This window comes from Syzygium oleosum, unplaced genomic scaffold (genome assembly GCF_021117445.2).
Source record: "Syzygium oleosum isolate NSW1041296 unplaced genomic scaffold, Sole_v2.1 Sole_v2.01, whole genome shotgun sequence".
Classification (NCBI taxonomy): domain Eukaryota; kingdom Viridiplantae; phylum Streptophyta; class Magnoliopsida; order Myrtales; family Myrtaceae; genus Syzygium; species Syzygium oleosum.
The window spans coordinates 19,495,925-19,521,930 of NW_026607485.1; the positions used below are offsets into that span (position 1 = coordinate 19,495,925).

The following is a 26,006-nucleotide window of genomic DNA, read 5'->3' on the forward strand; positions in this document are numbered from 1 at the left end:
CCTACCTACCCACCTACCATGTGTGGCTTCGAGTTCAATGCCCTTGCAATAGAAAGGAAACAAATCTTATCAAACAACACCTTCAATAAAATTAATGAGAAAGTATTCGATAATCAAAATATTGATTAAAATCATAATATTCCTCTGTGCTCATATAATCGTTTAACGAATATTTCAAATAGCACTTTTAACAAGGATTTTTGTCAATGAGTGTATATCTAAATAAAAACTATTTTTCTCTTGCAAGGCAGGTGTTGAAAATATGATTATTTTTTTGCTGGATATTTTACATTTTAATAGGACCCTTGTAAGAAATTTAAAGAAAGACAGAAAGTCACAACTGATGATGTAACAAATCTCTATATCTGTGTGCGCACGCAATGGAAAAAAAAAGGAAAAAATAGAACTTGATGATGCAAGACAATTAATAAGGCAAGAAATCTCTCTCTCTCTCTCTCTCTCTCTCTCTCTCTCTCTCTCTCTCTCGGAAAAAGGTCAAAATAGGACCTTTATGATGCTCGACAATTAATAAGGCAAGAAATCTCTCTCTCGACAATTAATAAGGCAAGAAATCTCTCTCTCAGGTTGCTTTGATCCAGTACTTATGTTCTTGTCATACCCATCATTGCAACAAGCACTCTTGAGTTGGTGAGAGCCCACAGTTTGATCGACCAAGTCGGTGAATTTAAGGCCTGTTGGGTTTCTCTCAGATTGACCACTCTGCTTCTGCCGCTTCTCACAGAGCCAAAAACCCACAGAAGAAGAAGGAGGTGGAGAGGAGGAAGTAGAAGAAAATCGACATGGGTGAGGCTAAAAAGGTCTTCACTTTGGCTGAAGTGTCCGAGCATAACAATTCCAAGGACTGTTGGCTCGTAATTGGTGGAAAAGTAAGCTCCTTTTTCTAGCGTTCTTCTTGCTCTGTGTTTTTAGTCAGTGTAGTTCCTTTTCACCTCTCTTTCTCAAGATGGGATTTTTCTATTTTTTTTTTCTTTCTTTTGGCTTTGTTCATGATTCGTGTGAGATTGAAGGTGTCAGCAGGCGATTGGTTGATGGGTTTGATTCCAATAGTCAGAGTTGCTTTCTGCAAAGTTTCTTCATGTTTTCCTTTATGTTGGGTTCAATTCTCTTGACCAAATTGGGCATGGAGTATAGAAAGTATTAATACATGGTTCATGTCATGAAGTTCGGTTGAAAAGTGGACAGAACAATGTAGCAGTACGTGATTCAAACTCATGTCGAGAATAATTGGAATTATGATGCTGTCTTTTAATGAATTTGCTTGTGTTTTCAATACAACCTTGTAGATCTTTCTAGGTATGTATCAAGCAGATGTAATGTATTACAGGAAACTAGTTAAACATAAGTCTGATGCTAATGATATGTTCTTTCCCTTTGTCCCCTTCCTCGATCTACCTTCAAGAGATAATCAATACCAACAATGCCGTATCAGATAGCTAAAGTTAAATGTAGGTTTTTTCCAAATTTTTTGTGGCCTTTAGGTTCTTTGATCGATTGCTTTGCCAATGTACTTTTCTGCATTTGGATTTTGCAACCCAATATAATTATTTGCTGTATCACCTCCCAAGTTTAGGCAATCTCAGTGCCCTTGATTATATCAAGGTTCATACTTGAGCACGGTTAAGGGAAAAGAACTAGTCGGTCTCCTTTGTTTGATTTTTATCTGAAATGGCATTTATGAAGTTTTTTTGTCATTGGAATTGCCTAATATAAGGATCCAGCTTTCTATGTTTAATTTCTATGGCTCAATCGAACTCTCCAAATTCTGATTACTTTGAGCCTAATTTTGCTGAATCAGACAGTTGTTTGAAAAGTACGAGGAGTTCAACTGCCCCATCCAGCAGCAATAGTTCTTTCTAGAGGCTTATTGACTTACACTCGTGTAACAAGTCCAAAATAGCTTTATGGGTCCAATTTTAATTTAAGCTTTAGCTTTGGGGTTTTCTCGGTGATATTGCTGTGAATTCTGTACATGTTGCTTGGGTTTCTGTTGAATTACAACTTTTAAGCAAAAGTAAGCCAAGCCAAAATTGCACACTGAAACCACAAAGTAACAACTAAAAGCGTGAGCTGTGTATGTCAGAAAGCTTGATCACATAAGACCTCCAATTAAGCCCATAGTTGATAGACAACAATTTCAGTGCTTGATTCTTTTTGAGGGAAATAAGAAAAAAATAGTTGTTATGTCTAAAATAGGGGACTTTGGTTTACATGTACGTGGGTGTCAACATTTTGACTTTGTCCTTGGTCATGTTGCTGTGCTAAAGACACACTTTTAGCATATTAGATAGGCATATTATTTTGACTAAGCGAAAAAAAAAGAAAGAAAAGGTTTTTCATTGGTATAGCATAGGATTTCAGGGGTTTGATGTAACTGACTTCAGTTAGCATGAAGTGCTTAGTAATTTTATTCTTGTGGCGTACCATGATGATTCCTTTGATAATCTCTGTTAGACCGTGCTCCACACCTTGAGCAATGAAAAGAGCTTTGCTGAAAACGGAAAGGCAAGCTTAGTTTGGCTTTTAAAATTCACTTTTCCCATGTGGGAACAAATATTTTGTCAAAGCAGGCATATATGTTTTCGTCGAAAAGATGATATCATAAACCGATTGTGTCTAGTTTGAATTACATGCCCATGATCTCTTGAACAACTTAATTCATTTATTTTTTGGTCAGACATTTACGCCAAATTTACTTGGCTCTTTGTCAGTTTTACTCTTTCTGAGAGTCTGCAAGGTCCCTTGTGTCTTACAGTAGGTCTAGTAGCTGCCCTGTTGCATCTGCAATGCTCTGACTACCTTTTTTCATTTGAAACTATTGATGAGACGCTTTGCACTATGGTAACTATAAAAACAGAATATTTCTGTCTCCCACGTCTTTAGACACTGATCGAATTAATACAACGAGTCTGCAACTGATTCCTCCTGAAATCCATTTGAGACAAACTAGAAACTCATTGTAAGAATTCCTCTTTTACTTAATATATGCTGGAACTCTGAAAATATAACGAGATGGATCATTTTTGTGTATGCAACATACTAGAATGCAGTTATAAGAATGCCATTTTACATATTTGCATATTAATGTTCATGACTTACGTTATTGGCATTAACTTTAATCGGCTGTGTTGACGTCATGACGAATTTAACCCACAGACTATTTTGGAGAAAAGTAGATACGTTTCTCCTTCTTCTTTTCATCTCAGAGAATCGCATTGATTGTAGTAAGTGGCTGATGACATACCAAATTTGCTTTCCACTAAACTTATGAGGTTATTTTATCGTTGTGGTCCAACATTTTCGATCTGGGGGCATGTTGCCTAGACATGGTTGGCCAAACAGGTTTTGTGATTAAAGATACTTATTTCTGCGAGAGTCTTTTACCTTATATCAGCACTATTGGGCTTACCCGTTCACATCACAACAGGTTTATGATGTGACAAAGTTCCTGGAAGACCATCCTGGTGGCGATGAGGTTTTGTTGTCAGCGACAGGTATGCCTTCCAATGTCCTTCATTAAGCTTTAGGGACAAGTATAAGGCGCTTCAGTTCAATCTAATTTCTAACCAAATCACTTGAGCGCTCTGTTAGAAAGACCAACACCATTTAGTAGGGGAAGAAGCACATCTTTTTATGCCTGTGCAATTTAGTAAAACCACGGGGTTTGGGCTGTGATTTTTGTCCTAGAAATTCTTAGCTTTCTTCAAGATCACGCGAGCTCAGAATGGGAATGTTCCTTCTTTTCAGGGAAAGACGCCACTGATGATTTTGAAGATGTTGCCCATAGCAGCAGTGCCAGAGCAATGATGGACGAGTACCTTCTTGGGGACATAGACTCTTCGACTATTCCCACAAAAAGAGCCTACACTCCTCCGAAGCAGCCTTACTACAACCAAGACAAGACGTCAGAGTTCATCATAAAGCTCCTCCAGTTCCTCGTTCCGCTCGCGATCTTGGGTCTGGCTTTCGGCATCCGCTTCTACACCAAATCTACCTAAATTAAAGTCCTGATGGCATTAAAGTGTGTCAGAGTTAGACGTTTAAAAATTAGCTAAAGAACTGTTCTAGTTGCCTTCCCAAATGGTCCTGATTTACTGTGGTGTATTAGTAGTGTTCGCTGTACTTTTCAATGTTGCTTTCTGTCTCATTGAAGTAAGAAAATTACCTTTTCATATGATTTTATTTTCCTGATGTGATGAATGCGCTCGCTTTTTTGGATCGGTAATTTGTAGAGAGATACAGGTAACTGAAAATTTTCCTTTCGTAGTGTCTTGTTCATGCCAATGTAAGCAGTGCATGTTAAATGATATCAAGTCCCCATGATTTACTCAACTTCAAGCCACCAATTTGGGCAGTGCAAAAGAGAATGTAATCAAAGTATAGTTGATGCAGCAAGTATGCGCAGATTAAGTCAGCATGTGTTGCTGTATGACTTTAGGAGCCAGGATTTTTCTTGCTTAGGAGATTTTTGAATAGGAGGAGCACATGGAGATTCGGTCATTCCTAATTGCAAAGCCGATGGTTGGTATGAAACTGGGCCGTCTAACGCACCATGTGGGAGCTCAGGGACCGAGTCCTCGAGCCGGAGGAACCGGATCACTTGCCCCGCCCTCGGCCGTCTTGCGGGATCTGGGTGCATGCACCACAGCCCCACCATCATCAGGCACTTCATCTCCTCCTTGGGGAACTCTGACCCCAATGCCTCATCGGCCGCGCCAAGGACGTCACCAGTGAGGTAGAGTTGCCAGACCCATTTGTGCAGCGGGACGTGGTTCTCTCCGTCCTTGTAGCTCCTCCGACCACAAGCAATCTCTAGGGCCACGACACCAAAGCTGAACATGTCGGACTCCTTTGTGGCCTTCCCTCCAATGAAGTACTCTGGCGCGAGATACCCGCAAGTCCCAACCACGTCTGTCGTCTGAGTCCTGAACCGGGGGTCAACGAGCTTGGCCACTCCAAAGTCGCCAAGCTTGGTGCTGAAGTTGGAGTCGAGCAGCACATTGGCTGCCTTTATGTCCCGGTGGAGCACGCATTGCTCAAGCTCCTCGTGGAGATAGTTGAGGGGACGCAAGGCCGAGCGCCACGCTGTACCGCACATCCCATGGCAGGCTTCTCCGGGCCCCAAACAGGTGGTGATCGAGGCTGCCATTGGGCATATACTCATAGACAAGCAAGAACTCGCCTTCCTCTTGACACCAACCCACGAAAGGCACCAGGTTTCTATGTATCGTACGGCTTATGATCTTAACCTCATTGACAAAGACCTTCTCGGAGTGTTGGGAATCCGCGAAGATCCTTTTGACGGCGACCAGGCGGTCTGAATGGCTCAAGAACCCTTTATAGACTTGGCCGGACCCACCTCGGCCAAGCCTTCGATCATCTGCGAAGCCATTAGTTGCTGCGAGCAACTCCTGATAAGTGAACTTAGCAGGCAATGCGCCGATCTCTTTGTCGATATCGGTGACGGCATGGAAACCATACTTTTTGCCCCTCTTGACAGCAAAAAAGCAAGACCCTGCAGAGATCACCAACAGAAATAATGCCGCGGGAACAGTGACCAGTATGGTTAACTGGCGAGTTTTGTAGTTCACCCCCTTCAGCGGCGATCTATCTGTTGATGGTGGCAGATCTATGACGTCTAAATCTGAAGTGAATTCCCATGAATTGATGCTGTGTCTCTCCACATTGAAGCCGAAAGAAGCTGAAAACCCCATCGCAACTGATTCGGGAAGGACACTCGCAAGATCGATTCGGCTAGAAAGTGAGGAATAGCTCTTATCCTGGAAAGCCGGTTTGTCCTCAGATGACCAGAACACGCTGAGGTTCTTGCTTGTAGAATTGTAGATCACGAGAACATCGGTCGCCTTCCCGCTGTGCAGTCTGGGATCCCAGCCGGCATAAACGAGCGACGAGAGCCCGTTCTTATTGATTCCAATGTGATGCACCGGGGGATCGAACTCTGGGTTCACATAAGTGTCGAACTCGACCATGACAATCCGGTTTCGAGGCCCTTCATTAGCTGTGCTCACATTGAACAATCCCAGGAATCCGCCGCCCGAGTTGGGTGGGATCGGCATCCCGACAGGAGCAAGGAAGAAGGCGATCCCGTCACCATACCAACAAGCCGTCATTGTCAATGGTGAATGAGAAACGGGTTGAAAAGTCCGCTTGCCGCCCCGTGAGAGGATCCCATAAGGGGACGGGCTTGGCATACTGAATCCGGCCCACCTGGAAATGTGCTGGAGTATTGCATTTGGTGAGATCTACGTATCCGTATGCAAGCCTCGCGACACCCTCATACAGTATGTCGCTCAAATCCGTGTCGAAGCTGCCTATGTTGAAGGACAGAGGTGCAACGGAGGGGAAGGGGATCAAAGGACAGCATGCAAGGCAGAACAAGAACAACCGAGCGCGGAACAAAAGAGAACGGGGAGTCGTGCTCGGCATACTAAAGATGGGCTTTGGTCAGAATCAGATCACCCAAGCTGCAAGATCAATATGTCACATGAGGGTGCTTTATAAAGATCGCGAGTATACCAAACAACGGACCAAATACGGCCAGCGTTCATAGATCAGGCAGCTTCCATGATGGTTCGTGGTTAACTGCAAAAGTCAATGGAGCAAATTCGTCGCAAATACGGACAGCCTTGTGGTAGTATTATTGGTATCTTCCAAGCAAGTAATGAAACATTGTCAAACTTGGGGTGGGGGCAGACGGTGTGACTGGAATCTATTGCCACTGTTATTTGTCAACTTGGGGAAAAATTGCAGGTGTTCTAGAGAGCCGGGAACGAAGACTGCGGAGATGGAAACTGACCAATCGATCTCCCCAGTTGACCAGCTTTCGATATTATATAATGCAAGTGAGCAAGCGACCGTGGATCGGAGTTCTGCATTCACCGGGAGAGCTTCCATGGTTCACCTCCTTAACAGACATTATCAGACACTCGATGTGTCTGCCTACGAGTGTGTAGGAAAGGAGTGCAAGCTATGGTTAGATGAACTGCAAATCTGCAGAGACATGAAGAGGGGTTGGGAGTCCATTTGCTTCAAAGCCACTGATCATGATGAACACTATGAACACAAACAGCAAAAATAAGAGCCGCTGAGTCAAACTCATAAGTCTGTCTACATTTTTTTCACTTCGAATTTTAATGGAGGCACTGTAAATAAAGTTGGGTCTGTCAAAGATTTATGGAGCAATCTATGTGCATGAAATCTTTCTTATACAGTCTTGTATTTTGGGAATTCTCTTTCATGTGATCGTAGCACCCAAGAATGGTTAAGTTCAATCAACTTACTCTTATCAATCATCATTCACAAGCTTGCCCAGCCCATCAAGAACATTACAGGCCTATTTGGTTCTTGAGATTCTTACGTTTCATTCAATGAAAACAGTGTGGCTTGTGGCACTTTGAATTCAACATGGATGCAGAATCTTGTCTGATAGGGCAAGATAAAAGACATTATTGCAAAATCTTTATCCTAAGGATGCAAGATTGAGAATTAATGACAAGTAGCAAACACCCAATCACGCAAGTATTGATGGGGCATAATAGATGACGATATATTGGCTGGATGGACTGAATTGGTACCAATGTAAAAATGTTTAGGACTAAATTGGTCCAATTGAAAGATTTATGATTGAATTGGTATCATTACGATATTTTATGACTCTTTTTGTACTTTTCCCCAATATATTAGACCCAGTTGCGGTTGCATTCAATAACTTTCTGCACTGAAGGCCCCATAATCCCTTTTGAGCTTGCTTCTACACTAAATCGAGGTTGCCACTTTCATTTTTAAATTTCAAAGTGAACCTCAGAAGTAGCTGAAGTTATATATATTGCCTCGCTTGTTCAAAGATGGGATATGAATCGAATTTAGCACATTTGTTTATGGAATAATGAACACCTGACGCAAATCTGACGGCCAATAAGTGATAAAAAGAGACGAGCACAAGGTACGACAACAATATCTCCAGGTCCTGTTTGGTTAGTCGGAATGGAACAATTAGAACAAATTGAAAAGGAACGAGAATGAATATTTGGTAATAGGAACGTCAAATAAAATTTGGATTACCATGTCTGGTAACATATTGGGATTGAAACATGAGCTTTTAGAATTGAAATATTACTAAACTTTACTTTAACTAAGAAAGGAAAATGAAAGAAAAAGGAACGAGAGAATTATTACGCCATATTTGTTGATTTAGTTGTTTTTTTACTGGAAATATTCCACTATTGATAGAAGGGTTCATACCACAAAAAATCTAAATTGGTACACCTGTGATAAATTTACTTCAAACAAATTTTTAGGTCACTAAAAACTCAAAATTGATACACCTGTAATAAATTTATCCCGGACTAATTTTTGAATTACAAAAAACCCCAAATTGATGCACCTGTAATAAATTTACCCCAAACTTGGATTTGGCATGTCAGTTGAGTTGTTGCTAGGTGTTATCCAACGGTAAAATTTGATGGAAGCTAGCAGTAAAATTTCAAGCCGCCAATTTGGCCGAGGCAAACGAGATTGTAACCGAAATATAGTAGATGCAGCAGAATGTGCAGATTAAGTCAACATGTGTTGCTGTATGACTTCAGGAGCCACGATTTGTCTAGCTTAATAGACACGGATTCGTGAATAGGAGGAGGAGATTGAGATTCCACCGTCCCTAATTGCGAAGCCGATGGCCGGTACGAAACTGGGCCGTCGAATGTGCTGTGCGGGAGCTTGGGGACCTGGTCCTCGAGCTGTAGGAACCGGATCACTTGCTCCGCCCTCGGCTGTCTGGTGGGGTCTGGCTGCACGCACCACGGCCCCACCATCATCAGGCACTCCATCTCCTCCCTCAGGAACCCCGAGCGCAATGCCTCATCAGCCGCGCCGAGGACATTGCCGGCGAGGTAGAGTTGCCAAACCCGCTTGTGCAGCTGGACCCGGATCTCTCCATCCTTGTAGCTCCTCCGGCCACACGCGATCTCGAGGGCCATGACGCCAAAGCTGAACATGTCAGACTCCTTCGTGGCCTTCCCTCCGATGAAGTACTCCGGCGCTAGGTACCCGCAAGTTCCGACCACGTCTGTCGTCTGAGTCCTGAACTGGGGGTCGACGAGCTTGGCTACTCTGAAGTCGCCGAGCTTGGTTGTCAAGTTGGTGTCGAGCAGCACGTTGGCTGCCTTTGTGTCTCGGTGGAGCACGCATTGCTCGAGCTCCTCGTGGAGGTAGTTGAGGGCGGACGTGAGGCCGAGAGCCATGCTGTACCGCACATCCCACGGCAGGCTTCTCCGGCCCCGAAGAGGTGGTGCTCGAGGCTGCCGTTGGGCATGTACTTGTAGACGAGCAAGAACTCGCCTTCCTCTTAACACCAACCCACGAGCGGCACCAGGTTTCTATGTATCGTACGGCTTATGATCTTCACCTCGTTGACAAAGACCTTCTCGGAGTGTCAGGATTCTGCACAGATCCTTTTGACGCCGACCAGGCGGTCTGAATGGCTCAAGAAACCTTTATAGACTTGGCCAGACCCGCCACGGCCGAGCCTTCGCTCGTCAGCGAACCCATTGGTCGCCGCGAGCAACTCCTGATAAGTGAACTTCACAGGCAACGCACCGATCTCTTTGTCGATGTCAGTGAGGGCATGGAAGCCATACCTTTCGCCCCTCTTGACCACGAAAAAGCATGACCCCGTAAAGATCACCAGCAAAAAACATGCCACGGGAACCGCGACCCGTATCATTAACAGTCGATGGTTCGAGTTCACCCCCTTTGGCGGTGATCTATCCGACGGCGGCAGATCTTCGCTGTCCAAATTTGAAGTGAACTCCCATAAATAGAGGCCGTGTCTCTATGCATGGTTGCCGAAAGAAGTCGAAAACCCAATCACTACTAATTCGGGAAGGACACTCGCAAGGTCAAGGGTTAATACCACAAAAAATCCTAAACTGATACACTTACGACAATTTTACCTCAAACTAATTTTTTGACCAAAAAAATCCCAAACTGGTACACTTGTGACAAATTTATCTCAAACTAATTTTGTGACCATAAAAAACCCCGAATTGGTTCATTTGTGATAAATTTACCTTCCGTTAGTTTCCATTAAATTGAATTAATACCACAAAAAATCATAAAATGGTACGCTTGTGACAAACGGAGGGTAAAACATAAAATTGGTATATTCGTCAATTGTCGCGTGTCATTTAACAAAGCAATTTGACAGTAAAATTTAACGGAAATAAACTGAGGGTAAATTTATCGTAGGTATACAAGTTTGGGGTTTTTGATGGTCAAAAAATTAGTTTGGGATAAAATTACCACAAGCGTACCAGTTTGGGGTTTTTTGCGGTATTAACCCCAAGATCAATATGGCAAGAAAGCGAGGAATAGCTCTTATCCTGGAAAATCGGCTTGTCGTCGAACGACCACAGCACAGTGAGGTTCTTGGTAGTAGAATTGTAGGTCACGAGGACATCAATTGCTTTCCCGCTGTGCAATCCGGGATCCCAGCCGGCATAAATGGGCGGGGGGAGCATGTTCTTACTGAGTCCTATGTGATGCTCCGAGGGATCGAACTGGTTCGCAAAAGTATCGAACTCAATCATTACAATCTGGTCCCGAGGCCCTTCATTAGCTGTGCTCGCGTTGAACAATCCAAAGTATCCGCCGGCCGAGTTGGGTGGGACTGGGATCCCGACTAGACCGAGGAAAAAGGTCATGCCGTCACCGTAGTGAGCAGAGCCCTTCTCGATGGCGAATGAGAAACGGGTCGAGAAGTCCGCTTGCCGTCCCGTGAGACTATCCCACATGCGGACGGGCTTGGCATACTGAATCCGGCCCACCTCATAGTGGTGTGGAGAATTGCCCGTGGTGAGATCGACGTATCCATATGCGAGAGCCGCAACACCCTCGTCCAGTATGTCGCTCAAATCCGTGTCGAAGCTGCCTATGTTGAAGGACAGAGGGGTAACGGAAGGGATCAAAGGACAGCAGAGAAGGCAGAACAAGCAAAAGCGCAGCCAAAGAGAAAGGGTAGTCGTGTCCGGCATGCTAAACATGGGCCTTGGTGGGAATCGGATCGCCCAAACTATGAGATCAATATGTTACACTGGGGTGCTTTATAACGAGCCCGAGTATATACCTAAAGGGGGACAGTGCAAGACAAGCCAACGTACATCAAGCAGCTTCTATGATGGTTCCTCGTCTTCTGCTAATGTCAATGGTATACGTTAGTCACAAAGAGGGACAGTCTTTTGGTGTATCGATTGCTATCTTCCAAACAAGAAATGCCAACACGGTGTGACTACAATCTATTGTTCCTGTTATTTGTCAATTGGGGGAAAAAATTGCAGGTGTTCTAGATCGATCGCCACGAGTTGACCGGCTTTCGATGATATAAAGCGAGCTGAGCGAGCGACTGTAGAGAAAATTTTTGCATTCGCTGGGAGAGCTTGTGTGGTTCGCCTCTTTTATAGACATTATCAAACCTCTCAATGTATGTCTAAGATTATATAGGGAGTGCAAGCTTTGGTTAGATGAATTGCAATTTGCAGAGACTTGAAAGAGTGGCTGTGAATCCATGGCTTTAAAGCCACTGATTATGACCAGCTTGCCCCGCCCATCAAGAACGTTACAGGCCAATTTGGTTCTTGAGATTTCTAAGTTCCATTCAACGAGAATGGTATGGTTGGTGGTACTTTGAAATTAACATGGATGCAGAATCTTTGCGATAGCGCAAGATAAAAGACACTTTGCAAAATCTTTATTTGAAGAATGCAATTTTAAGAAATATATTCACTTGACATAGGATGTCCTTGATGAGGGCTGGCATTGAACACCTAATGACACAAATATTGATGGGGCAATTGTTACTTACATGGTACATTAGATCAAGCGCATGTGATCGTTGGATTGCGTGGGTGCCACTTGGAGTTCACCTGATCCAATGAATCTCATGTACCGGGTCTATATCTTTCGACTGTAGCCAATAATTTTCTACACCCATGGCCCCCATAGGCCCTTTTAAGTTCAGTGTGCTTCGTTAAATATGTTGCGACTTTCATTGTTCGACTTCATAGCAGACCTCAAAAGTTGCGGAAGTGATATATATTGTTTTTCATGTTCAAAGTTTCCAGGTGAAAAGAATTTGTTACATTTCTGATGGGAATCAGTTAGGGTGCTCGATGAGTCTCGAACATTCTATTTCTAACCAAAAAAATAATTAAAAAATCTTAGAGCGAAAACAACTTAGAACATTGCTTTTATTATTTCCACTCTTTTCACGTAGACAACGCCAAAATCAAAACACGGTTTTGATAGGAATGAAATTACGTTTCTCGGTAAGAAAACGGGATTCTTTCTCTCCAACCTAATAGTTTAAGAATATACAAAAGTATAAGCAATTAATTATTCTCATTTTCATGCACATATTTTGAGAAATCAGATGCAGTCTATATAAATAATTAAAAACATATAAAAACCCATCTTAAATAGATCTCGGAGTCATCAAATGCCTTCACGAATCTCATGAATAAGATAAGACACAAATCAAATCCCGAGTAGATCACCCAAAAAAAAAAAAATTGTAGTTTGGTCATCTGGAGAATCGAATCGAATCCGACTCAGCATATTCCATTCCTCGTTCGTGGATGAAAGCTGTGTATTCATGCAGCACTACTCAGCTGGCCCTTAGCGTTGTGTCCTTTCCCCACACACCCAGAATATTTAATTAGCAAGGAAGCTCTCCCACAGTTTCCCATCGTCTTTCTAATTTGTAAATTCTGTTAACATCCAACCTATTGCGAAGCATTCCATTACAATGCAATTGTTTCCTGTGAAAACATCGAGCAATATCCAAGCAGACAAACATGAAACTGCAAAACGACATTGCTCGATGGGCTTTCTCATGAAGGCGTGGGGGAAACGAGACCCATCTGTGAAAGACACCATGCACAGCAAGAGCAATTTCCAAACAGCTACACACTTGGTAATTTAGGGAAAATTATTCAAAAAGTCATGAACCTATTGCACTTTTACCAATTCAGTCATAAACCTTTCAACTTTGTCAATTGAGTCATAAACCTTTCAACTTTATCAATTGAGTCCTAAACCTTTTTATTTCTTGTCAATTGAGTCCATCTGGCCAATTTTGGCCGGAAATCGCTAACGTGGACGCCGGACAGCCACGTGGTGCTGACGTGAATATTTTAATAATTTATGATTTTTTTTTTATGTTTTTTTTCCTTTTCTTTGTTTTTTTTTTCTGGGTTTTGAAATTAGGGCCGGCGAGGGCTTGGCGGCCCTCGCCGGCCCCAGGCGAGGGCGTGGGGTCAAAGTGAGGCTACCAAGTTCCTCGCCTGGGACCGACGAGGGCTGCCAAGACCTTGCCTAGCCAGATCTGGCGAGGATGTTGCGACCCTCGCCGGATCTAGGCAAGGGCTTGCGTGCCCTCGCCCAAAGTCGGCAAGGGTCGCGACGCCCTCGCCCAGAGTTAGTGAGAGTCGTCGGCCCTCGCCCGTGGCTGGCCACCCAGAGCTGGCGAGGGTCGCAACGTCCTCGCCCAAAGCCGGCGAGGGTTGGCCGACCATCCTCACCGGCCCTAACTTCAGAACACAGAAAAAAAGAGAGAAAAGGAAAAAAGAGAGAAAAAAACATAAAAAAAATTCATTAATTATTAAAATATTATTTTAAAATGTCTATGTCAGCGTCACGTGGCAGTCCAGTGTCCACATCAGCGATTTCCGATCAAAATTGGCCAAATGGATTCAATTGGCAAGAAATGAAAAGATTTAGGACTCAATTGATAAAGTTGAAAAGTTTAGAACTGAATTGGCAAAAATGTAATAGGTTTATGACTTTTTAGATAATTTTTCCGGTAATCTACATAAGCATCTATCACCTCAATCTTTAGACTTTAACTGATTAAGAAGACAAGGAAGATGTCAATGGTTACATTCATTGTTGTTGTCGCTTCTCTTTGCTGTAAAGGCACTATCTCAACATATAGTTAATCGTGTTGCGGAAACAAGCGATCAAACAGTAAAAGAGACGGAATAGGAAAATAAATTAAACACTCAATTTACGTGATTCGGTTGGTATGATCTAATTCCATTATTAATCAAGCGATACAATAGAGATTACAACCACACTCGAGTTACTAATACATTTTCAATGTTTCCCAACGTCTAATTACACCCAATAACTCACATAGTGTTTATCTCATAATTTCTCACGAAACATTTTCACAATCTCGCGGAGAAATACACAAAATCTCTATGCAAGATTTTTTTCGCTAGAATACTCTTTCAATTGGATCACGGTGTAGCGTTGCCACTTTGGAGACACGGCACGCCTCTGTTCACATCAACAACAGCAAGCTCGTACGAATAAAGAATATATTATAATATATGGTCACACAAAATGGATGGTCCGACTTCAATCATGGAAACGTATATTCCATGTGTAGAAGCCATATTCGATCAACCTCGGCAAAGTTCAAGTTTCCCTTTTGGATTCTCCTTGGTGTCTTTAATTAGCACATCATTACGTCCTATTTCCTTTTCTTGCTTTTCAAGTTGGGACGTTCCAAAACTTTTATCTTGAGCCATGTTTCGTTCACAGGCTAAAATTCGAAACATATTTTAACAATATCCACTTTGACTCGACGTTTGAGTCAAGTCACAATTGCTTTACTAGAATCACAACTTCGCTGCTACTCTCTCAAAGCCCCTCATGGACTCAATCGTCACAGAAATCTTCCAAGTCCAAGCCTTATTTGAACTTCGCCATAATCGTGGATCTCATCAGAACACCAACTTCACCTACACTTTTAACTACTCCACAAGGCTTTTCCAACACAACATCATCAACCACAGATAAAGCAAAACCATTGTTATATCCATATTTGTCGGGAGATCGTACACGGACCTTGTCAATATCAGCAATTATAGCAACTGTTGGCTCTACAAGTTGCACTTTCTTACAAGCACCATTTGTCTCGATTACTCTGTTAGTTCCGCTACCTCAGGAGTTTCTGGTTGCAACTCCACCTTGAGCTAAATACTGTCCAGATCCGTACGAACACTACCAATAACACTCCTACCCAGAAGTACTGAAGACTCGTTAAATGTAACTTTTCTACGGAAAACAAGTGAATTTAATTCTGAGCACCACAACCAATAGCCCCTCTCACCTTGTGTATAACCTAGGAACATGCACTTTCTTGCCCTTCCATTAAGCTTAACATCACTCATTCTAACATAATATGGCCAACCAAATAATCTAATAACAGAATAATTAGTAATATTCCCTGATCACACTTCGTCGGTAGTTGACATCTAATTGCAGTCGATGAAAATTTGTTTACTTGGTAGATCGCCGTACTAAGCGCATTCACTAGGAATCTCTTAGCCATACCAGCACTATAGAGCATTTTATAGACCATCTCTAGTAATGTTCTACTTATCAACTCTGTAACCTGATATGGTTTACTTGCACTAGTGCGGTATTTCACTATGCTATCCTTTATGCATAATTCGTTTAACAGCTCTGAGCAGAACTCCATGCTTCCATCAGACCGAACATACTTGATCGTCTTACTAGTCTCCATTTTGATCTAAGCTCTCAACCACTTGATTTTGACAACAATATCAAACTTTTACCTCAGCACAAACATCCAGGTCTTCCTCGAGTAGTTGTCCATAATTGTTAGCATAAATCTGGCACTCTTCCTTGAAAGAAACCGCGACAGCCTACAAACATCGAAGTGAATTAACTTTGCAATCTCCATGGTTTCTTCAATAGTTGAACTGAACTGCACCTTTCACCATTTATCTAAGTCATAGCACTTGCATGCATTCAGTTTATCAGCAACATAACCACATAGTAGATTTCTTTCACTTAGAACCTTGAGGGTTCTCTCACTAATGTGCCCCAAACGCATATGCCACAATTCAAACTCTTGAACAAATGCATCCGACGTCTTTGCGGCGAAATTCGTCACCGTCTTACCTTGAAGCTCACACAGATCATTGTGCTTTATTCCCTTTATTATTACCAAGGCACCTCGAACAACCTTTAGAACTTCACATTCTAAGAAATACTGATACTCAGCTAAATTCAGTACTCGAGGAAATTAGGTTCTTTTTCAACTCTGAAATGTGTCTCACTCTAGTTAATGTTCTTACAATACCATCATGCATTCTAATTCTAACATCGCCAACATCTATAATATCACACCCAACGTTGCTCCCCCACTGTATTTTACTATTATCCACGCATTGATAAGAACTCATTTGTCAAGTCAGGCAACCCAAAGGTGTTGACACCTGATTTTTGATTCATTTTTTAAATTTTCCTGAAAATCGCAAAATTAGGATTAGGATCCTTGGACAAGCTTAGGAACCTATTTCTAAATCAAACATAAATTTTTTAGAATTTTCCTAAATTTTTCCTTAGTTTCTTTGGGCCAAAATAAGGGAGAAAATCAAGAAAAATATCAAATGGTGTTAAAAAATTCCATAAAAATGGCCATTAGTCTTCTTTTAATGCCAATTTCATAACTACAGCTTCAATTTTAGACAATTTCAATTCGGAATATGTTTTTCTCAAAATTGGGTAAATTTAAGCCCAAATTGAACCAAAAATTCAAATGAGTCTTTTTTAGTCATTTTTAGACCATAGTGTCTACACAACAAATGATTCTGGGACCTTGAATTGCATATTGGTCGGTCCAATTTCACAATTTAACAAAATAATTGAAAATTAAGGATTTTTCAACCCAAATTGGGAATCTTGTTCAATTCGAAATTGTCAAACAAGGACTATGCCTTTCTTAGGGTTAATAAGTCATGGGTAATTCAATTTTGGCATCAATTTTGCCCAATCAGGTCATTTAAATACTGAATTGAACAAAAACCTTATTAACCCAAGTTCAAATTTGAGAATTTTGGGTTTAATTGTGATAAAAATTGGTACAAATCCCATATTTGGATGCAAAATATGCTAAGGAATTCAATTTTGAGGTTAAATTTGAAAAATTGGGTCAAAATGGGGTCGAATTTGCAAAATTAGGACAACCCAGGTCTATCCGATCGGCCGGATTGACCCGACCCGACCCGGGCTAGTCACCTCCTTCACCCGACTCGCCCCACACTTAAAAATCTGAAAAATAGCTTCTTCGACCTGCCTCTTTACCGACTTACCCAGGCCAATTCAGCAAGTGAAAAATGGATTGGACAGCTGGAGATTCTCCAGCTGTCCATCCCGATCTATTTTAACTGACTGGGGAGTCGGTTAGAGATTGGAATCGCCTTGGTGAAGGCCACAAAAAGGACGGGAAGACTATTCTAGATGAAGAAGAGCTGTTCGACGAAATTACCGGGAGAAGAAGAGAGAGAGAGAGAGAGAGAGAGAGAGAGAGAGAGAGAGAGAGAGAAGGGAGTTGAGATCCCCTGATCGAGTGACCGGCGCCAATCAATTGAACGGCGCCAGCGAATCGATTGTTCAAGGAGGACCTCCTCCTCAGACGGTCAGTACAAAGTTGATCATGAAGCCCTGTAAATCAGTCTCGGCCAGGCAATCCGGGACTTTCCCGGCGATATGAAGATTATCACTTTGAAGAACAAGTATCGGAGATTCATCCCAAAGCCTCGGGGTTGTTCAAAATTTCAGAATCGACGCTCAACGAAGAAGGTAAAGTTCGATCTTGATCACGGTTTTCATAGAATTTCAGAATAGTTGATTGAGCTTCACCGTGTTAGATCTTGCAATTTTCTTTGTTATTGATGTTCTAAACATGATTTTGATCGCATAATTGTTTGTTTCTCGCATTTCGAATCAATGAAATTGCATTAAACCGAGTCGGCCGTCCATGGAAATCCTCGTCGGAGCTTCTAAACCTCGCTGGAATGCCTCCCGTGACCATTGGCCACTCAAGTTAGTAGCTTCAGACCTTGCTTGATGATTTGATGATGATTTTGGTCGATGTAGACGGCTAGGGCATTAGATTTATCGATCTAAAAGTTAGAATCATTTTTTAGAATTGTTTCAAGTTAGATGATTTTGATCGATTTTTCGTCGGCCGACGATGGCTCGGCGGCGAGCTGTCTAGGCTAGGTTGTTAGAGCAAAATAGATAGTTGGTGTAGAGCTCAGGATTGGTGCCAGAAAACCATTGGAAGGCTATCGAAATCTGGCCCAAAGTCGAGACCTCGAAAATGTTGAAACCCATTTTATGCATACTAGGTATTCGATATAATGCCACAATAACAGTAAAACGGCACCATTTTGGTGCTGTGCTAGTCAGGGCGCTGGCCTGCGCCGGTGCCGGCCGGTTCGACTTGATCGGACCAGTCTGAACCGGTTCATCCCTTGGCAGGAAAAATTTAAAAATTTAAAAACAATGAAAAATAAAAAATCAGAAAAATTTAGAAAATAGTAAAAATAATAAAAAAATCTAAAAATAGGAGAAAATAATAATAATAATAATAAATTCCAAAAAAATCATAAAAAATAATAAAAATTGAAAAAAAACACGAAAATCAAATAAAAAATTCAGAAAATTACAAAAAAAATTTCAGGAATTCATAAAATTAGAAAATTCATAAAAATTTGAAAATTTCCAAAATTCCATAAAAATTGAGGAAATTCTTAGAAAATACCTAAAAATTTGAAACTTCCCAAAAATCCCATAAAAATCCCAAAATCTAAAAAATTTCGAAATTTTTTTCAGAAAATAAAGAAAATTAGATTTCGGGGAAGAGAAAAATTCTCATGAAAATTTTTCCTAAAAAAAATATAAAAAATCAAAAAATTTAAAAATTCACAGAATAACTCAGAAACCCTGTGGCCACCCTTCACAAATGAAATTTAAATTTTTTAAAGTGTCCAAATGGTATTTTTGAGAACCCTTTATTTTAGGGGTTAAAAGGGGGTCTTAACCCCTAAAAGAACCTAACAAGGGTTTAACCCCTAAAACAACACAATTCGTTGAACAAACAAGCCATTAGGGCTTCATTAGACATTGAATGATTTGGATTGGTTCCTCTATTAGAGACAATTTAGGATTGCCTTGAATGATTGAAATTGATTGTGCATTTAATAATTGATTGATTGCTTCTTTGACTAGAACGGTCCAAGTTAGTGAGTAGACCTCGAAAATTTGTATGACACGTTAGACACATTGTATCGTTTTAGGTACCGAAAGGGCGTTAAGGATCTCAATTTGGGATCATTAACATAATCAAGTCCCCTTACTCGGAATCTCTGATTCGCAGAATCGTGGTATTTCTTCTGTACTTCGATTAGGTTCCTAGTTAATATATCAATAATGACTAGTGGCAACTCAAAATTAAAATCTAGACTAAATAGAAAGATAAAAAACACTATAACCCATTGTCACGTGAGGTATGGTCTAGGATAGACCCTCATTTGTCTAGTGATGGGATGTATGTGAGATGTTTGGGCGAAATATCAGTTTCAGACCTTAGTAGCTTATTTGGGGGTAGTTTCCCCATTCGTGACAAATGAAAGTACCTCCATAGCGTGTGGAAGCGTGGCACGATTGGCTTGGCGACTCCGCTGGGGAAAGTAGCTTTCTAGTGAACTTAGGCCTAGATTAGAGCGATACGCATGTGTTTTGTGCTCGCACGAGGATCCAAGGTATGTCCCACTAATACTCGTGTTAAATAGTTTTGTAGGTGGGCGGTATAAGGGGTGTTGTCTTTGTTGACCTTTTTTTTTACAGGATGATGTTGAGATGAATGTGAATTGATTATTTTAGAAGTGCTGTTTGGTTATAAATTGCTATGCATGCTTTTTAATACCCTCAGCATGACACTATTCGCACACACCACCCGTGGCCCAATCCTGGCTACATTTAGGGTTACCCATAAGAGGTATGCATTTAGGCGAATCTATGGGCTGATTGCCCATGGGATCGTTTAAATGCAATACCGATCACCGAGATGGAATAACATTCCATTACTTTAGGCTAATTGCCTATGGGAATGGAATCTCTTGTCCATATGTGGTGACTTTAAACCTTTAGCCCATTCTACCCTTAGGCGTCAAAACCTCACTTGTTGCATCTGTATGTCTTTATGCTTGACATTACAAAAGTCGCCTCGGTGATGGTAAGTGTTGTTCCTTATCCTTTCTTTTCAAATTACATCACTCATTTCAAACATCATGAATCAATGTTTAAAGGACAACAATCAATGACCGGTCAAAATACCCCTTTTAGGTTGAAACGAACAATTAGGTTTCTATACTCCATTAAGACATTCTAGATGGAGTGTATAGGGTCAATTTCAATTGTAAATCAAATGAATGTTGTTTTGTAAAGCCATTCAAAAAGATTTTAAAAAAAAAATTCAAGTGACTAAATGGCCATGTGATTTTTGGAGAGAAAAGTTACTTTCGATGTATTTGGAGCTTGTAAGTGTTCAAATTGAGTCTTTCCAATCTTAATGAAGTATAGGAAAATGGGTGCCTACACCAAACATTGATTTTGACACCATTCTTAGTCATGTGTTCTTTTAAGGTTTAGAATGGAATTAAAATGTCAAATCATTTCTATTCCATTTTTACCTCAAAGAGAACATGTGTTTAAAATGGGATCTTTAAAACATCCATAGTAATCCATGGTGATTAACGAAGACTTTTTTGAATGCTTTAGATCAAACATGGGGAAATTAAATATACAAGTCATTCCAGTTTCGCGAGAAGAGCTTTTGACATGGTAGGGAAACATGACTAAAGACAACCAAGTTTATGTCTAGGAGAGACTTGGGTACTTATTTGAGCTTATCAACCTTGAACCCCAAGTGAGCATGATTAAGGCATTAGCCCATTTTTGAGAGGTTACCACTGCAACATTTCAACTTGGTGAGCACGAAATGGTTCCAACTTTAGAGGAGTATAAAGTCACCATTGGAGTGGACTTCAAATCAAAGATCATCAAACCCCCAATTGGATTAAAACCTACAAGAGTTATAGCTGAATTCCTTAATTTGAAGACTCCCAAAGTTGAAAAGTTGATCAAGTCGAACATTGAGAGGTTCTCCTTATCCTTCTTAATAACAAAGTACTCCAAATTGTCGAAGGAGACTGGGAATACTTTTGCGAGGGATTTCATTCTTACCTTCTTCAGGTTTGTCCTATTCCCTACATCTAGAACTGGGTTGGATCCTACAGTTGCAATAATCGCTAGGCAAGCTTGCCTTAAGTGGGACTTCTCCAACATGCTTCTAGCGGAAACTATCATATCTTTAAATAAGTACCAAAGCCGAGGGAAAGGTGTACTCGAAGCTTCAGCCGGATTGTTTTCTATATGGTTCATTTCGCATATTCAACCTTGGGAACGTCATATGCGCATTCAAGAACTTTGTTAAGCTGTCAACCCCATTGAGATGTACCTTAAAATCCAAGAGAAACTACCAAAATGCTCTTTCCATGAATAGGCTAATTTCATCAGGGCATTGACTCCCGATCAGTTCCAATGGAGGATCAAGTGGCCGAAGATAGCCAAAGCTCGAATTACTTGCCAAGAAGGCAATTTGGTGCCATTACTTGGTTTGAATGGTGGAACTGCCTATTGCCCCTTAAGGGTTGTGCGACAATTTGGAATGATCCAACATATACTACTTGTTTGGCATCTTGAGGAGTTCACATTTAAGATACCATAAGGATCCCTACCGGAAGAGGAAAGTAGAGAGCTACAAAAAAGGGTTGGCAAGATTGTTGATTCTTTGAAAAGATCAACCGAGCAAATAGTAGAATGGCCCGAAGGCTTGAAAGGAGAAATGAAGCTCTACTTTGCATCAAATGAATACATAAAGTGGTTAGAGGATAAGCATCCAATTGACGTCGAACCATATGTGCCATTGAGTGTTACCACAAACCTCCTTGAACCATATCTTCCAGAGTACATTGTGCCAAATACACATGATGTGGAGCCATATATTCCCGAAGAAGTTGTGATTGACGTAGAAGAATGGGAGGCACGGGTTAAAGAATGGAATGAATATGAAAAGGCTGAAACTACCTTATCTAGCAAGAAGCCTAGACTTACTTAAGCTAGTTGCCCCATTTTGATTTGAAGCATTGCAACACAAATTTTCAAAATTGAAATAATTGTTTGATGAATAAAAAGTTTGATGAAATTTTGATCATATTTTGAAAAAAAAGAAATCGTCATGGATTACAATTCTTTGAATTGTATGATTTCTTGAGATAAACATTCATAAGAAATTTTACACAAGGTTAAGGTTTGTCTAAAAGTTCTTATCCTTGTTAATCAAAAAGAAAACATACAAATGAAAGAATATAAGTCATAATTGTTGATTCACCGTACTAATGCTCCTTATCTTCAAAACAGGTTTTCTAGCATCGGAAAGGAAAAGACCCCGAACTCGTTTGCAGACTAAAATGGCGAAAGAGGAGACCCATAATCGACTTGCTGAAGTCGAAAATCAAATGACGTAGATGGCTGCCATGATGGTAGAAATGAAGACTTTCATTATCGCTTCAGGGGATCTTATCCCCCTATTCCGAATGCTGGAGCTTCAAGCGCTACATAAATTCCTCTTGAAGAGCTGGTTAGAAATGAAGAGCCAGTCCAAGAGAATCTCCCAAAGGTTACACCTGAGATGATCTGGCTAAAAAAACGACCTGGCTAAGAAGACATCCAAACCCAAGGACAAGGAGGGAGTCAAGAAATTGGCCAAAATTGAAGAATGCTTGGCAAGTTAGGGATATGAATTACAGAGATTTGACAAATTCTCACTCTATGCTAAAGTAATTGTTCCCGAAAATTATAAAGAACCGGAATTTGTGAGCAAGTATGATGGAACTAGTTGTTCGAAAAGTCATCTAAAATACTACCTTCGCAAAATGGCGAGGTACTCTGACAACGTTCCTTTACTCATAAGTACGTTTCAGGACAGCTTGAAAGGAGTAGCCCTGGCATGGCATACCGCTCTTGACATAGAAGATTTCATGGAATGGGACCATTTGGCAGGAGAATTTCTTCGCCAGTATAAATTTAATGTTGAGGTGCTCCCGACAAGGGAGAATCTCATCAGAATGGAGAAACGAAGGAATGAACGGTTCCGAGCTTATGCCCATAGATGGAAGACCATTGCTTCGCAAGTAAAACTCGCCATAAATGAGGATAAGCTTATTGAACTCTTTCTAAAATCACTGCCATATGAATACTATGACAAGCTATATGTGTCGGGTTGTCAAACATTTATCATGCTGGTAAAGGTTTGTGAAAGGATTGAGTGGGGCCTAAAAGAGAAAAACGCTCAAGAAACAACAACACGAAGGCCTTATCCCGGGAGGAAAGACAGAGCCCCTTCATGAGGTAGCTATGATTTTTGGCCCTAACACTTATCAGACACCATTTCCGAAGCAACCCAATATGGCCTGGAAAAACCCAAAGCAATTTGAACCAAGGAAGAAGCCCGTGAAACAATTCACACCGTTGCCACGACCTTTATCGAAGCTATTGGCTATGCTCCTTGAGAGGCATCTGGTCGCTAAAGAGGTACCAAGAGAGAATCCCATTAGATTCCCTTGGTATAACAAGTCAAAAACCTGTGTGTATCACATGGGAGAAGAGAGACATAATGTGGATAATTGTCCTACCCTAAAATTCAAAGTTCAATAGCTCATTGACAAACAGATACTTAATTTCCAAGAAACTGAGCCAAATATGCATCAAAATCCTCTTCTAGAGCACAATGTGGTAAGCATGATTTGGGGCGAAGAAGAGATAATTGAATCGGACGAAAAAGACGAATACAAGGCCAAAGTGAGAGCCTCTTGACAAGGGGATACTCGATTTTGACAAGAGGCACTTCTAAAAGGTGAAGTAATAGACAATTTGGAAGAAGACTCCGGTAAATACAACTTTTGAGTAAAATATATCCCACCACCATGGGCATTCAAGAACGAAGTAATTGTGCCCGATGGTTGGGGCGGTATGGATGATGAGCTGAGCCCCTAGAAGAAGACCCCGTTTGAGGAAGTAAAACTTGAAGAAGGGATATATGAGGATGTGAAAGAGAAATAAAAGGTCTGTCAGGGTAAAAAACGTTTTACCCAAGAATCACTCAAGCACGGTGAGATTATGGACCTACTTGGTCAGGACAGTGGCAGATACAATTACCGTGTCAAATATACCCCTCCTCCATGGGCATTTAAAGATGAGACTATCGTGCATGATGGATGGGGTGGTATGGACAAGGTTCCAATTAACAAACTAAGTCTCGAAGAAAAGGAAGATCGAGAGGAGCAAAAGAAAGAAATGATTCAACAAGGTAATAGACGATTTGTTCGCAAAGTACGAAAGCATGGTGAAACCGTGGACCTGTTAGGTCAGGATAGCGGTTGTTATAATTTCAGCGTCAAGTATACACCCCATCCGTGAGCCTTTAAAAACGAAGTTATCATACCTGATGGTTGGGGTGGAATGGATGACGAGGAAGCCGATAGAAGTGTGGTATCCATGATCACACTGTTTGTAATCAAACTCGATGATGTAGATAAGTACGAGGAGGAAGGAGGTCATGTTGAACCGGTTACTATTCAGCTTCTAATGGATCAGTTGAAGATCGAGGAAGAGGAACCTCAGCCTATGATCATTACTTTGCCCCCAAAAGAAGAGTTTGATACTAAGTGCATACCTTGGGATTACGCACGAAAGGAAGTTGATGCCATAACCCGATCAGGAAGATACTATGTCCCGAAGGAAGGTGCACATGAAAAGAAGGGTGTAACCGAGAAAGATGTGAAGCAGTTGCTGTCGTTCATGAAAATAAGCGAGTATGAGGTGATTGAACAGTTGAGAAAGATGCCGGCACAAATTTCTTTGTTGGACCTCTTTAAAATCTCAGAGAGTCATAAAATGGTGCTTATGAAACTTATCAATGAAGTTCATGTCCTAGAGACAATCAACGAAGTGTAGCTGGAAGATTTCGTTGGCACCATTTGTCTAAAGGATCAGATTGCTTTTTCTAATGAAGATTTCCCAATTGATGGACGTTCACACAATAAAACTCTATATATTGTCGTCAAATGCAGGGGCAAAGAAATATCACGAGTATTGATCGATAATGGCTCCGCACTTAATCTGTGCCCACTAAGCACACTGCATCGTCTGGGAATCAATGAAGAGCTTATCAAACCTTCTAAGGTGACTGTACGTTCGTTTGATGAATGAAGAAGGACGTCATTGGAGATATTGAGCTCGAGTTGAATATACGCCCTGTCCCATTTTTTATTGCTTTTCAAGTGATGGATATCCCAAGTACTTTCAACTTGTTGCTAGGAAGGCCATTGATTCATATGGCCGGTGCCATCCCTTCAAGTCTTCATCAGAAAGTTCGATTTGTCATTAATGGAAAAATGATTGCTGTGCATGGAGAAACATATTTTACCACTTATAAAGCAAGTGCAGTACCTTACATTGAGCCTCAGATAAAAAAAGAACCAAGCTATCACTCGTTCGGGTTGATTTCAATGATACAAATTCCCGCTGGCAGCATCATGAAGCCCCCAGAGCTCTCGACATCGTCTATTATGTCAGAGAAGGTGTTATGCCAATATGGGTTCGTTCTTGGTGGCGGACTAGGATTGAAAGCTCAAGGAATTAAGGAGCCTATTATTCCACTTGCTGCTAAAAGAGGTATGGGATAGGATATACCAGAGAGAGTTCTAATTATCACTATGGAAGCCAATGTCGAGGTCCTAAGAACCATGGAGGCTATAGAAGTCGAGGTGATCGCGTTATCAACCCATCAGTAAGGAAGGGTAAAGCCAAAGAGCTTTCCTATCATCAGATCCACATTAAAGAAACATTTCCTAGGCCTTCCATATTACTCCAAGAAGAGGATATTCATGTAGAAGAGGAACTTGCTTTGTTGGATCTATTTAAGGAAAATGCTATTAATGTCATCATAACTTAAGAAGAAGATATCT

General features: G+C 41.2%; 1 protein-coding gene and 2 pseudogenes across 1 annotated transcript; 1 reads left to right on the forward strand and 2 right to left on the reverse strand.

Moving 5' to 3' along the window:
- Positions 1 to 572: 572 nt before the first annotated feature.
- LOC115683467 (cytochrome b5) lies at positions 573 to 4,350 on the forward strand. The gene is made up of 3 exons (XM_030607994.2): positions 573 to 887; positions 3,446 to 3,512; positions 3,766 to 4,350. The coding sequence occupies exons 1-3, from the start codon at positions 801 to 803 to the stop codon at positions 4,014 to 4,016; spliced, it is 405 nt and encodes a 134-aa protein (XP_030463854.1). The 5' UTR covers positions 573 to 800; the 3' UTR covers positions 4,017 to 4,350.
- Positions 4,351 to 4,428: 78 nt separating this feature from the next.
- On the reverse strand, positions 4,429 to 6,465 carry LOC115683464 (L-type lectin-domain containing receptor kinase IX.1-like; annotated as a pseudogene).
- Positions 6,466 to 8,597: 2,132 nt separating this feature from the next.
- On the reverse strand, positions 8,598 to 11,069 carry LOC115683465 (L-type lectin-domain containing receptor kinase IX.1-like; annotated as a pseudogene).
- Between the last annotated feature and the right edge of the window lie 14,937 nt (positions 11,070 to 26,006).

What these genes read in the sequence shown, in the direction of transcription:
- LOC115683467 (XM_030607994.2), top strand. Translation starts at nt 801, where the DNA reads ATGGGTGAGGCTAAAAAGGTCTTCACTTTGGCTGAAGTGTCCGAGCAT. An exon ending in GGCTCGTAATTGGTGGAAAA is followed by an intron (nt 888 to 3,445) that starts GTAAGCTCCTTT and finishes ACATCACAACAG; the next exon opens with GTTTATGATGTGACAAAGTT. An exon ending in GGTTTTGTTGTCAGCGACAG is followed by an intron (nt 3,513 to 3,765) that starts GTATGCCTTCCA and finishes CCTTCTTTTCAG; the next exon opens with GGAAAGACGCCACTGATGAT.